At 50.6% G+C, this 14663-nt stretch overlaps 1 protein-coding gene across 5 annotated transcripts in view; it reads right to left on the minus strand.

The window, feature by feature from the left end:
- ARSD (arylsulfatase D) overlaps positions 1–14480 on the minus strand; it is a 31568-nt gene extending 17088 nt beyond the window's left edge. For 3 of the 5 annotated variants that reach the window (XM_080653564.1, XM_080653560.1, XM_080653562.1), the window contains exons 1-7: positions 14369–14477; positions 10451–10600; positions 9361–9482; positions 5228–5350; positions 3734–4157; positions 852–988; positions 521–571 (exon numbers count right to left, since the gene is read on the minus strand). In XM_080653564.1, the coding sequence (XP_080509690.1) occupies positions 521–571; positions 852–988; positions 3734–4157; positions 5228–5350; positions 9361–9482; positions 10451–10600; positions 14369–14403 (1042 nt within the window). In that variant the 5' untranslated portion in view covers positions 14404–14477. Of the gene's footprint in view, positions 1–520; positions 572–851; positions 989–3733; positions 4158–5227; positions 5351–9360; positions 9483–10450; positions 10601–14368 lie in introns of all 5 variants that reach the window. The other 2 variants (XM_080653561.1, XM_080653563.1) reach the window with 2 other exon arrangements.
- Between the last annotated feature and the right edge of the window lie 183 nt (positions 14481–14663).

Below are 14663 nucleotides of genomic sequence, written 5' to 3' on the forward strand. Positions count from 1 at the left end.
GGAGAAGGAGAGATACAAACATCCATGATGAGAGACAATCACGGATCGGCTGCCTCCTGCACGCCCCCTACTGGGGATGTGCCCGCAACCAAGGTACATGCCCTTGACCAGGAATCGAACCCTGGACCCTTCAGTCCGCAGGCCGATGCTCTATCCACGGAGCCACACCGGTGAGGGCTCTTTTTAAAAAATATATATTTTACTAGAAGCCCAGCGTGCGAAGTCACCCGAGACCCAGAGTCCCTCCCGCCACTGCTGCGGGACACATCAATGCACCTCCTGGTGACCGGTCGTTCCGGAAATACGACCACTGGCCTTTTATATATTAGACCAGAGGCCCGATGCACGGAGATTCATGCAAGAACGGGCCTTCCTTCCCCTGGCTGCTGGCACCTCCTTCGCTCCGTCCGGAGCCGCCTTACCACCCTCCCACACTGCCCTGAGGCCCGGAGCAGCTGGGGCGGTGCGGAACGTATGCAAATTAACCCGCCATCTTGGTTGGGTTAATTTGCATGCTCACTCCCGATTGGCTGGTGGGTGCTGCGACGGTGCGGTCGATTTGCATCTTGCTCTTTTATTAGTGTAGATTGTTTTCGGACAGGAAGGAAGAGGGAGGGAGAGAGAGAAACATCCATGAGGAGAGAGAATCACGGACCGGCTGCCTCCTGCACGCCCCCTCCTGGGGATCAAGCCCGCCACCCGGGCATGTGCCCTTGACCGGGAATCGAACCGAGACCTCCTGGTTCACAGGTCGACGCTCAACCCCGGAGCCACGCCGGCCTGGCTGTCACCACCCTTTAATGCCGAGGCCGGGAGTGAGGAAGGAATGGCCGGGTCGAGCCTCGACTCACCTACAAACCAGTCCATCTCCTCCACGTTGTCCCCGTATAAGCCGTGCCTGCTCTTCCCGAGAAACTCTTCCGTGGTGACCAGGGGGAGGTGGGCATGGAGCAAGGACACAAAGAGGAGGAACGGCCGGTGCTTATTTCTGGAAAAAAAAAAATACCCTTCAAATATAAGGGCGTCTGTTTCAATGCTAATGGATCCAGGACTTCCCCAAGTAGAGACTTGAGGATCCCATACATACAGAAGGGCCCTGGCTGGTGTGGCTCAGTGGATAGAGCATAGGCCTGTGGACGGAAGGGTCCCGGGTTCGACTCCCGGTCAAGGGCACCTGCCCGGGTTGTGGGCTCGATTCCCAGGAGGGGGCGTGCAGGAGGCAGCCGATCCGTGATTCTCTCTCATCACGGACGTGTCTCTCTTTGTTCTTCTCCCTTCCTCTCTGAAATCAATAAAAAATATATAAAAACCACACAACCACAGCAAAACCAATGTGCCCAGCCTGTGTGGCTCAGTGGTTGAGCGTTGACCTAGGAACCAGGAGGTCACGGTTCGATTCCCGGTCAAGGGCACGTGCAGGAGGCAGCCGATCCGTGATTCTCTCTTCTCATGGATGTTTCTGTCTCTCTCTCTCCCTCTCCTTTCTCCTCTCTGAAAAATTAATAAAAACGTATTTTTAAATAAAAAAAAATATGGTAATAACTATGTTGGTGACATATATAGTTTTCAAAAAGTTTAAAAAATATTTAAAAAAAAACAATGCCCTGGCTGGTGTGGCTCAGTGGACAGAGCGTCGGCCTGTGGACGGAAGGGTCCCGGGTTCGATTCCCAGTCAAGGGCACATGCCCGGGTTGTGGGCTTGATCCCCAGTTGGTTCAATATTCTCTCTCATCATTGATGTTTCTCTCTCTCTTCCCCCCGCCTTCCTCTCTGATATCAATAATAAATAAAAACACCCCACAAATCCACAATGGATCGCTTCTCGGCCTTTCGGCTAAGAGCAAGTATAGTTTCTTATCAGTTGAAAATCTGACAGGTCCTCTATATCCGAGGACAATATAGTAAGTGGATTTCTGGAGCCGGGAGATGGGATCGGAGCGTGCTCCGTCCACTCCACGCATCGACCCGGTATTGGAGTACCTCCCGGAACTCTGCACCGAGAAAACGAATAAGTAAATACATTACAACAAAATAAACTCTTAAAAATCAATGGAAAAATATCCTCTGGTGAGAATGAACAACAACAACAACAGAAGAAAAATCTAAACTAATAAAAGGGTAATAGGTGAATTAGACCGGGTAGACCGGACGTCTTCCGGTCGTCCTTCCGGACAAAGCCACGGTGGCAGGGGCTGAGGCAGAGGCAGTTAGGGGCGATCAGGCCCGCAGGGGATGGCAGTTAGGGGCGACCAGGCCGGCAGGGGAGGGCAGTTAGGGGTGATCAGGCCGGCAGGGGAGGGCAGTTAGGGGCAATCAGGCAGGCAGGGGAGGGCAGTTAGGGGCAATCAGGCACGCAGGGGAGGGAAGTTAGGGGCGATCAGGCTGGCAGGGGAGGGCAGTTAGGGGCGATCAGGCAGGCAGGGGAGGGCAGTTAGGGGCGATCAGGCTGGCAGGGGAGGGCAGTTAGGGGCGATCAGGCTGGCAGGGGAGGGCAGTTAGGGACGACCAGGCTGGCAGGGGAGGGTAGTTAGGGGCGATCAGGCTGGCAGGGGAGGGCAGTTAGGGGCGATCAGGCTGGCAGGGGAGGGCAGTTAGGGGCGACCAGGCAGGCAGGGGAGGGCAGTTAGGGGCGATCAGGCTGGCAGGGGATGGCAGTTAGGGGCGACCAGGCCGGCAGGGAAGGGCAGTTAGGGGCGACCAGGCCAGCAGGGGAGGGCAGTTAGGGGCGACCAGGCCGGCAGGGAAGGGCAGTTAGGGGCGACCAGGCCAGCAGGGGAGGGCAGTTAGGGGCGACCAGGCCGGCAGGGGAGGGCAGTTAGGGGCGACCAGGCCAGCAGGGGAGGGCACTTAGGGGCGACCAGGCAGGCAGGGGAGGGCAGTTAGGGGCGACCAGGCAGGCAGGGGAGGGCAGTTAGGGGCGATCAGGCTGGCAGGGGAGGGCAGTTAGGGGCGATCAGGCTGGCAGGGGAGGGCAGTTAGGGGCGATCAGGCAGGCAGGGGAGGGCAGTTAGGGGCGATCAGGCTGGCAGGGGAGGGCAGTTAGGGGTGATCAGGCTGGCAGGCGAGCAGTTAAGGGCAATCAGGCCGGCAGGCAGAGGCAGTTAGGGGCGATCAGGCAGGCAGGGGAGGGCAGTTAGGGGCAATCAGGCCGGCAGGGGAGGGCAGTTAGGGGTGATCAGGCCGGCAGGGGAGGGCAGTTAGGGGCAATCAGGCCGGCAGGGGAGGGCAGTTAGGGGTGATCAGACAGGCAGGCGAGCAGTTAAGGGCAATCAGGCCGGCAGGGGAGGGCAGTTAGGGGCAATCAGGCCGGCAGGGGAGGGCAGTTAGGGGTGATCAGACAGGCAGGCGAGCAGTTAAGGGCAATCAGGCCGGCAGGGGAGGGCAGTTAGGGGCAATCAGGCCGGCAGGGGAGGGCAGTTAGGGGTGATCAGACAGGCAGGCGAGCAGTTAAGGGCGATCAGGCCGGCAGGCAGAGGCAGTTAGGGGGGATCAGGCATCCAGGCAGGTGAGCGGTTAGGAGCCAGCGGTCCCGGATTGCGAGAGGGATGTCCGACCGTTGGTCTAGGGCCCAATCCCTAAACCAGCAGTCAGACATCCCCCGAGGGGTCCCGGATTGGAGAGGGTGCAGGCTGGGCTGAGGGACACCCCCCTCCCCGCCCCGTGCACAAATTTTGTGCACCAGGCGTGTAGTCATCATCACCATAACAAGGCACCAAGATGGAGGTGAAAATACCTCTCCACGTAGGACACCACCTCCTTCAGCAGAAGCCGGGTGGTTCTTTCCAACACCATGGGCTGCTCGACGACATCATGGTTTCTCATCAGTAGGCAGTTCCAGTGCCTCACGTACCCGAAGCTGGCGTACCAGCACCCGAAGAACAGGACGAGCAGGCCGGCCGCCCCCAGGACGGCCCCCCGGGACACAGCCAGGAGCCCCCAGGCCTTGCCGGCCGCCAGGGTCAGGAGGCCCACGGCCAGCCACTGGGTGTGACGCCACAGCCTGGCCCTCAGGCCCGCGTCCACCTCGGGGGGCCGGCCGGGGTGGCAGTCATTGACCAGCGTGAAGGGCATGCCGTAGAAGTAGTCGAACCCGTGCCGGAGAGGGTGGTGGCAGTGGTCGCCCCGGGATTGGCAGCTGACCCCCTGGTGCCATTTTCCTGGAGATGGAAGCAGATCGAACCCGTGTGTCTATCCGTCATAAGTGACTCCAGCCCCCCCCCCCCAACGCCAGGTGGGAAGGATGTAGGCGCCCCTGTGTTCATACCAGGCTTTTTTATGTATTTATGTATTTATTATTTTTATTTTATGACTAGAGGCCCGGTGCACGAATTTGTGCGTGGGTGGGGTCCCTTGGCCTGGCCGGCGATCAGGGCCGATCGGGACGTCCGGAGGTGGGCCGGAGGGAGGGGCCGCGGGAGGTTGCCTGTGGGAGCGCACTGACCACCAGGGGGCAGCTCCGGCATTGAGCATCTGCCCCCTGGTGGTCAGTGCGCATCATAGCGACCGGTCAACCGGTCGTTCGGTCGTTCATTTACTTAAGCTTTTATATACATAGAATATTTTATATATATTATATTTTATACATTATGTTTTCCATTATGTATCCACATATATAAGTGTGTATATATATATATATGTGTGTGTGTGTGTACATATATATGTGTATATATTTATATGTATTTTTATATATGTATATATATTTTATATATATATATGTATATATATTTCATATATATGTATATATATTTCATATATATGTGTGTGTGTGTGTGTGTGTGTGTGTGTGTGTGTGTGTATATACACTGAGTGGCCAGATTATAATGATCTCTGAACACATAATAATCTGGCCACTCAGTGTATATATATATTGGAGGCCCGGTGCATGAATTCGTGTATGGGTGGGGTCCGGCCAGCCTGGCCAGGGGGAGGGGACATGGGTGGTTGGCCGGCCTGCCTGCTGGTCGAACTCCTGGTCGAGGGGACCATGTGCATATGAGCCTTTTATTCTATAGGGTAGACACGGAGTGGCCCGATGATGATGCGTTCAGAGATCATCCTCATCTGGCCACTCAGTGTATACACACACACACACAAAAGAGAGAGAAGTCACACAGATCCAGCACCAAATGTTGGTTCTGACCCCTGACCTCTCTCCCGTGTAGGAACACGGTTCTTGCCATCACTGCTCTTCAAGGTGACCTGTCACGCATGACAGGAGCGTGAGTACCTATGAGGCCTGTGGCGTAACCCTGCTGTTGCAGGATCCTTGCGAAGGTGGTTTCGTTCTCGGGGAGTCCCCCGGAGCCCCCGTTCCACTGCAGGGCCCGGTATCCGTCGCTGGCTTCCATGCCTGGGGGGGGGGTAGAGCAGAGAGCGGGCTTACGGCGTCTGTTGGGGGCACTGGGGTATGCTCAGATGGGGATAAATCTATCTATCATCTATCTGTCTATCTATCTATCAGCTATCTATCGATCTATCTATCTCCATCTATCATCTATCTATCTATCTATCTATCTATCTATCTATCTATCTATCTATCTATCTGCCTATCTACTGTATGTATCTATCCATTCATCTATCTATCCATCCATTATCTATCTATCCATCTATCAATTACCTATCCATTCATCTATCTATTTATCTATCTATCTATGTATCTATCTATCATCTATCATCTATCTATCTATCTATCTATCTATCTATCATCTATCTGTCTATCTATCTATCTCCATCTATCATCTATCTATCTATCTATCATCTATCTCCATCTATCATCTATCTATCCATTCATCTATTACCTATCTATCTGCCTATCTACTGTATGTATCTATCCATTCATCTATCTATCTATCTATCTATCTATCTATCTATCTATCTATCATCTATCTGTCTATCTATCTATCTATCATCTATCATCTATCTATCTATATCTATCTATCTATCTATCAACTATCTATCCATTCATCTATTACCTATCTATCTGCCTATCTACTGTATGTATCTATCCATTCATCTATCTATCTATCTATCTATCTATCTATCTATCATCTATCTATCTATCTATCTATTACCTATCTATCATCTATCTATCTATATCCATCTATCAACTATCTATCCATTCATCTATTACCTATCATCTATCTATCCATTCATTTATTACCTATCTATCTGCCTATCTACTGGTATGTATCTATCCATTCATCTATCTATCTGTCCATTATCTATCCATCCATCATCTATCTATCCATCTATCAATTACCTATCCATTCATCTATCTATTATCTATCTATCTATCTCTATCTATCTATCTATCTATCTATCTATCTATCTATCTATCTGCCTATCTACTGTATGTATCTATCCATTCATCTATCTATCCATCCATTATCTATCTATCCATCTATCAATTACCTATCCATTCATCTATCTATTTATCTATCTATCTATGTATCTATCTATCATCTATCATCTATCTATCTATCTATCTATCTATCTATCTATCTATCATCTATCTGTCTATCTATCTATCTCCATCTATCATCTATCTATCTATCTATCATCTATCTCCATCTATCATCTATCTATCCATTCATCTATTACCTATCTATCTGCCTATCTACTGTATGTATCTATCCATTCATCTATCTATCTATCTATCTATCTATCTATCATCTATCTGTCTATCTATCTATCTATCTATCATCTATCATCTATCTATCTATATCTATCTATCTATCTATCAACTATCTATCCATTCATCTATTACCTATCTATCTGTCTATCTACTGTATGTATCTATCCATTCATCTATCTATCTATCTATCTATCTATCTATCATCTATCTGTCTATCTATCTATCTATCATCTATCTATCTATCTATCTATCTATTACCTATCTATCATCTATCTATCTATATCCATCTATCAACTATCTATCCATTCATCTATTACCTATCATCTATCTATCCATTCATTTATTACCTATCTATCTGCCTATCTACTGGTATGTATCTATCCATTCATCTATCTATCTGTCCATTATCTATCCATCCATCATCTATCTATCCATCTATCAATTACCTATCCATTCATCTATCTATTATCTATCTATCTATCTATCTATCTATCTATCTCTATCTATCATCTATCTATCTATCTATCTATCTATCTCCATCTATCATCTATCTATCCATTCATCTATTACCTATCATCTATCTATCCATTCATCTATTACCTATCTATCTGCCTATCTACTGGTATGTATCTATCCATTCATCTGTCTATCCATCCATTATCTATCTATCCATCCATCATCTATCTATCCATCTATCAATTACCTATCCATTCATCGATAATCTATCTATCCATCTATATTTTATCTCTCCATCCATCTACTATACCTACCTATGTACATATCTATCCATCTATTATCTATCCATTCATCTATCTATCTATCTATCTATCTATCATCTATCTATCTATCTATCACCTATCTATCTATATCTAGCCATCATCTATCCATCTATCACCATCTATGTGTCTATCCATCTATCATCTATCCATCCATCCATCTATCATCTATCAATCCATTCATTCATGCAGGGTCTCGAATTGGTTTGGGTTGTCACAAATGGGGGAGGGGGTCCTACCAGCATGTGGTGGGTGCAAACACCTTACAGTGCAGAGGTTGAGAATCCCTGAGCCTTCACTAGACAGAGTCTGTTTGTCTTCCTTCCTTCCTTCCTTCCTTCCTTCCTTCCTTCCTTCCTTCCTTCCTTCCTTCCTTCCTTCCCATCCATCCACTATTTACCAATCTATCATCTATATATCCATCCATCTATTGTCTATCTACCTATGTATGTATGTACATAGGTATGTATCTATCCATTCATCTATCTATCCATCTATCATCTATCTATACATCTATCATCTATCTATCCATTCATCTTCTATATCTACCTATGTATATATCTACCTATCCACCTATTATCTATTTGTCTATCCATTCATCTATCTATCCATCCATCATCTATCCATCTTTCATCATCTATGTGTCTATCATCTATCTATTGATCCATCCATCATCGATATATCCATCCATCCATTGTCTTTCTATCCATTCATTCATCTTATCTATCTACCTATCTTTGTACGTATCTATCTATCCATCTCCTATATGTCTATCTATTCATTTATCTATCGACTTATCTATGTATTTATCCATTCATCTATCTATACATCTATCATATATCTATCCATTCATCTTCTATATCTATCTATCTATGTATATATCTACCTATCCACCTATTATCTATCTATTTATCTATCTATCTATCTATCCATTCATCTATCTATCCATCCATCATCTATCCATCTTTCATCATCTGTGTCTATCATCTGTCTATTGATCTATCCATCATCGATCCATCCATCCATCCATCCATCCATCCATCCATCCATCCATCCATCCATCATCTTTCTATCCATTCATTCATCTTACCTATCTACCTATCTTTGTACGTATCTATCTATCCATCTCCTATATGTCTATCTATTCATTTATCTATCTACCTATCTATGTATCTATCCATTCATCTGTCTATACATCTATCATCTGCCTATCCATCCATCAACTATTTACCAATTTATCATCTATATATCCATTCATCTATTATCTATCTACCTATCTATCTATCTACCCATCTATCATCTATCTATCCATTCATGTACTATTTCTACCTGTGTATATATATATCCATCCATCATCTATACATCTTTCATTATCTACGTGTCTACCTATCATCTATCTATTGATCCATCATCTATCTATCCATCCATCTACTTTCTATACATTCATTCATCTTATCTACCTACCTACCTAAGTATGTATGTATGTATGTATGTATCTATCTATCTATCTATCTATCTATCTATCTATCTATCTATCATATGTCTATCCATTCATCTATCATCTATCTACCTATAATCTATCTATCATCTATTCATTCATCTATCTATCCATTCATCATCTATCCATCATTCATCATCTGTGTGTCTATCTATCATCTATCTATTGATCCATCCATCATCCATCTATCCATCCATCATCTTTCAACCCATTCATTCATTTTATCTATCTACTTACCTAAGTATGTATCTATCCATCTATCATATGTCTATCTATCATCTGTATCTATCTATCTATCTATCTATCTATCTATCTATCTATCTATCTATCTATTATCTATCTATCTATCTATCTATCTATCTATATCTATCTATCATCTATCCATCATCATCTATGTATCTATCCATCCATCCAGCTATCTGCCCTATTCGTGGTCATCCCCCCACACCCACCTGATCTGAAAGCGTGTCTCCCAGTCAGGAAAGCTGCTCTGCTCGGGGTACACAGGGGAGCCGCCGCCAGGTGCTGGGTGAGCCTCACGCCTTCTTCCGCAAGCCGGTCGATGTTGGGCGTCCTGGGCAAACCACACACATGTCACTGTCAGGATGGGGGCGTGCACCCAGCCTCCGCCGGTCCTTGCATGGAAAGGCGTCCACATGAACCTTAGTTGGAAATGGGATCTTTGCAGCCAGGCCGGGCTGGCTCCGTAGTTGAGCTTTGACCCAGGAACCAGGAGGTCACGGTTCGATTCCCGGTCAAGAGCACATGCCTGGGTTGTGGGCTGGATCCCCAGCAAGGGGCCTGCAGGAGGCAGCCGATCCATGATTCTCTCTCCTCCTGGATGTTTCTCTCTCTCTCTCTTCCTCTCTGAAATCAATAATCTATAATAATAAAAGCTTAATATGCTAATTAGACCAGACAGCCGAACGACCTTCCGTATGACCTTCTGGAGGAAGCCAGGGCTGCGAGGGCCAAGGCAAGGCACTGTAGCTATGAGGGCCGAGCCCCTAGCACGAATTTCATGCATCGGGCCTCTCGTATATACTTATGCCCTGGCCGGTGTGGCTCAGTGGATAGAGCGTCGGCCTGGGGACTGAAGGGTCCCAGGTTCGATTCCGGTCAAGGGCGTGTACCTTGGTTGCGGGCACATCCCCAGTGGGAGGTGTGCAGGAGGCAGCTGATGGATGTTTCTCTCTCATCGATGTTTCTAACTCCCTCTCCCTCTCCCTTCCTCTCTGTAAAAAAATCAATAAAATATATTTTAAAAAATATTTTTATGGATTTCAGAGAGAGGAAGGGAGAGAGAGAGAGAAGCATCCATGATGAGAGAGAATCATAGATCAGCTGCCTCCTGCACGCTCCCTACTGGGGATCGAGCTTGCAACCCGGACATGTGCCCTTGACCGGGAATCGAACCCGTGACCTCCTGGTTCCTAGGTCGATGCTCAACCACTGAGCCACGCCAGCTGTTGCTACAGGCAGATTTTCAATGGATCCTTCAGCCAAAGACACACACACACACCCCTCCCCAGCCCCTGGTACCTCAGTGTACTGTTCCCATAGCAACCCAGGTCCCCAATGCCAAGATCGTCGGCCATGATCAGGAGAATATTGGGTCTGAGGTCATCGGATGCTTTCAACTCGCAAATCCTCAGAAGCGAGCACAGGGCGGCTAGAACCGGCCAACGGTCTCTGGAGAGAAGAAAGCAGAGAGGCAGACGTCAAGGCCTAGCCAGCCGTGGGCAAACTACGGCCCGCGGGCCGGATCCGGCTGTTCTATCCGGTTCTCTTGCTCTCCCCTCCGCTCCTTGACTTTGAATGTATATTTGTTCACACAAACCCTCCATCCATGCTTTTGTTCCGGCCCTCCGGTCCCGTTGAAGAACCCATGGTGGCCCTCGGGTCAAAAAGTTTGCCCACCCCTGGTAGACGCATAGGGGTCACGTGCTGACCCGACCGGCTCAGGGGAGGCCTGGGTGGCGGCCTTGCAAACCCAGAGACCTCAAGTCACCCCAGAGGATGGTCTGAAATTTAACTAAAAGCAGTTGATGGAGGGGAGTCACCTCCTAGGCCCACAAGGTCATTGACAAGGTCAAGCTTTACCCTAATGGAGCCCACCTGTCTTTTTGCATCGAGGATAACACACCCTTGAAATGTCTGGGTGACTGGTAACTCCCCTATTTCCGGACCCCTTGGGGCACAGCCTCGTGTGCTGGGTGCCAGGACGGAGACCACAGATCCCTTCGTTATCCTGTGAATTGTCCCTGGGCCCACCTGAGCATGTGTCCATCATTTTACTTTTCATCCAATCCCAGGGGTTTCCCCGCTTTGCTTCCTCCCGCCTCTCTGGTCCCTCCCCAATGGATTTCACGTCACCCACTACGTCCCCTCTTTTGATCGCAACATATAAATACAGACATAACCCGCCCTTCTCCGGAGCGTTCTCTCAGTCCATTGAGGTTCTGCTTCCCGGCCATTGTCCACAGCTTGGCTCCAATAAACTCACAGAAATTCTTTACGGGTTTCCATTTTTTTTTTTTTTTAGGTTAACACCAGTATCTTCCCTGATGAAGATCAACTTAGATCTTTCATGAGCCTATTGTCTTTTTTTTTTTTTTAAAATGTTAATGATGAAGGAGCTTGAGTTTTATTATTTTTTAAGTATTTTTTATTGATTTTTTTTTTTAGAGAGAGGAAGAGAGAGTTAGAAACATCGATGGGAGAGAAACATCCATCAGCTGCCTCCTGCACGCCCCCCACCTGGGGATGTGCCCGCCACCAAGGTACGTGCCCTTGACCGGGAATCGAACCCGGGACCCTTCAGTCCGAAGGCTGATGCTCTATCCACTGAGCCACACCGGTTAGGGCCTGAGTTAACTGTTGCCTGTTAACTCTCCTGCACCCACTTAAGTAAAAGGAGCATGTATCAATCATTCCACTTTCCATCCAATCCCAGAGGTCTCCCCGCTTGCCTTTCTCCCGCCTCCCTCATCCATCCCCAATGGATTTCATAGCAACCCACTTACATTTCCTCCTTGGATTTTATTGGCTAAAACAAGGTGAGCCCTGGCTGGTGTGGCTCAGTGGATAGAGCACCAGCCTGTGGACTGAAGGGTCCTGGGTTCAATTCCAGGTCAAGGGCACATGCCCGGGTTGGTGGGGGCTGGATCCCCAGTAGGGGGCGTGCGGGAGGCAGCCGATCCTTGATTCTCTCTCATCATGGATGTTTCTATCTCTCTCTACCCCTTCCTCTCTGAAATCAATAAAAAATCCTATCTAATAAAACAGTAATATGCAGATTGACCATCACTCCAACACGCAAGGTGGCTGCCCCCCAGGTGGTCAAAGATCCTGCCCCCATGTAGACACAAGATGGACACCACAAGATGGCCAGCAGGGGAGGGCAGTTGGGAGGGACCAGGCCTGCAAGGGAGGGCAGTTGGGGGTGACCAGGCCTGCAGGGGAGGGCAGTTTGGGCGACCAGGCCTACAGGGGAGGGCAGTTATGGGGGGACCCAGGCCTGCTGGGAGGGCAGTTGGGGGTGACCAGGCCTGCAGGGGAGGGCAGTTGGGGGGGACCCAGGCCTGCAGGGGAGAGCAGTTAGGGGCAAACAGGCTGGCAGGGGAGCAGTTAGGCATCAATCAGGCTGGCAGGGGAGTGGTTAGGGGGTGATCAGGCTGGCAGGCAGAAGTGGTTAGGGACAATCAGGAAGGCAGGCAGGCGAGCAGTTGGGAGCCAGCAGTCCTGGATTCCGGGATCGGGCCTAAACGGGCAGTCGGACATCCCTGGAGGGGTCCCAGATTGGAGAGGGTGCAGGCTGGGCTGAGGGACACCCCCCCTCCCCCCCGCCCCGTGCACGAATTTCATGCACCGGGCCTCTAGTAAATAAATAAAATAAAACGGTGAAAAACCGCCCTTCTCAGGAGCCTTCTCTCAATCCGTTGAGATTCTGCCTCCCAGCAATTTTGTCAACCCTGTGGCTCAACTAAACGCACAAAAATGCTTTAAAGGTTTATTTTTTGTTTGTTTGTTTGTGTTTTTTTTTTAACAAACGAAAACTCGCCCTCTCGAACCAGCTCGACCTGCAGGCAAATGGCGTTTCCGCTGTAATTCGGGCTTTGCCGCGGGAGGGCGCCTGTTGCTGGTCCCTTTGGACCCAGTGACTTTGCGTAAAAACGCACACCCACCGCGGAACCCTGGACCGCGCGCGCGTGCCAAGCTCGGGTTTCGGTTTGAACGCAGGCGCCTCCTTCTCTAACCGCTTAGCCAATGGGACACAGCCGTTAGGTTCTCCCTTAAAGGGTGGCCCCGGAGGTGGGGCGCTGGCAAGGACCGGCCGGCACCTCCCTTTTCCGGGGGGCGGAGTCTCCAAGCCTCTGGGTGGTTCCGCCTGCGCCAGGAGGAAGGCGGGCCCGCGAATGCCGGGGTGCAGAGGGATATTTCCATATTAAAAGAATGAGAGAGAGATTAAAAGCACCCCCAGACCCGACCGGATGCGGGGGAATTTGGCACCGGGGTTTCCAATACACGGTTACCGCGTTAGAGCGCCCAGAGCGCGCAGGATCCCGCGCGCCCCCCGCGCTATGACTCGTGGCGGGCGGGCGGGGAGGGGGGGACCCGGCGCCAGGATGGCCCTGATCCTCATTCCCGGGCTCCGGGCTGTAAGTTCCAGCTCATCCGGGGCGCGCGGGGGTGGGGGGTGGGGTCCCCATTCTCCGATTTCGCCAGGGTTGCGAAATCAGCCACTCAGAGGCTCCAGGGGAGGGGCGCGGGGGGGGGGGGACCCGGACTGAATCGTGGCCAGAGAGCTTGTTGCTGGGCCCAGAAGAGGGGGTACGTGGCTAGGGGCGCACGGGCGGTGTCTTGGCGAGGGTTGAGGGTCGGGGGAAGGGGGACACGAGGCGGGATGGGGTGCCTCTTGGTGTTGGGGCGCGCGGGGGGGGGGCGGGTCGTTGGCGAGAGAGTGTTGGAGGGAGGTGAGGCCCCACTCCCCGAGATGCGAGGAGGGGGTCACCAGGGTTTGTCGGGGAGACAGCTGCGCTAGGAGGAAAGGGGACCCCCCACGGGGTTAGAGAGGGGGGGGGGGGGCGGTCCCGGGCCGCGCGGGGGAGGGGCGCACGGAGGCGTGTCTTGGAGAGTTGGGGGCGGACCCAGTCGCTCGGTTCTCGGATTTTCTCCGCTTTTTTCTCCTCCCTTCCGCCTCTCCCTCCTCCTCCTTCTCCCCCGGGGGCGGTGCACGGTCCCTACCCAAGGGGTTTCGGGGGGGCGCGCCCCTCACCAGGCCTCCCGCTGGGTTTTGGTGAGTTCTAGCCACGCCCACAGCTCTCCTTCTCGGGGACCCACGCGCGCCCTGGGGGCCGCCCTCCCCACTCTCTCCTTCGCATCCCCCTCCACCCCGTGCCCCCAGCCCAGGCCCCCCCCCACCCCAGTGCGGGCTGCGCCCCACGGGGTCCCGCGCACCTGGCGGCGGGCGAGGCGGGTCCCCTGGGCGCCATGGGACTCGCGATCCGGACGCTCGGGAGGACTTTGCCCGGAGCGATCGGGGCCCCGAGTCCCGGCCCCGTGGAGCTGTGACATCGGCACCCCGAGGGCTCCTCCCCCCACCCACCCCTAATCTGCTTAACCCCCTGGGCCTGCTGGGAGTTCATCTTTCTCTCTCTCTCTTTTTTTTTTTTTCTTTTTTGGGAATTAACCTGAGAAACGGGTTTTTCTGCACCCAGGGCGGCTGGGATCACAGAGGAGCTGGTTTTATATA

Source organism: Plecotus auritus (genome assembly GCF_963455305.1).
Source record: "Plecotus auritus genome assembly, chromosome: X".
In the NCBI taxonomy this organism is placed as follows: domain Eukaryota; kingdom Metazoa; phylum Chordata; class Mammalia; order Chiroptera; family Vespertilionidae; genus Plecotus; species Plecotus auritus.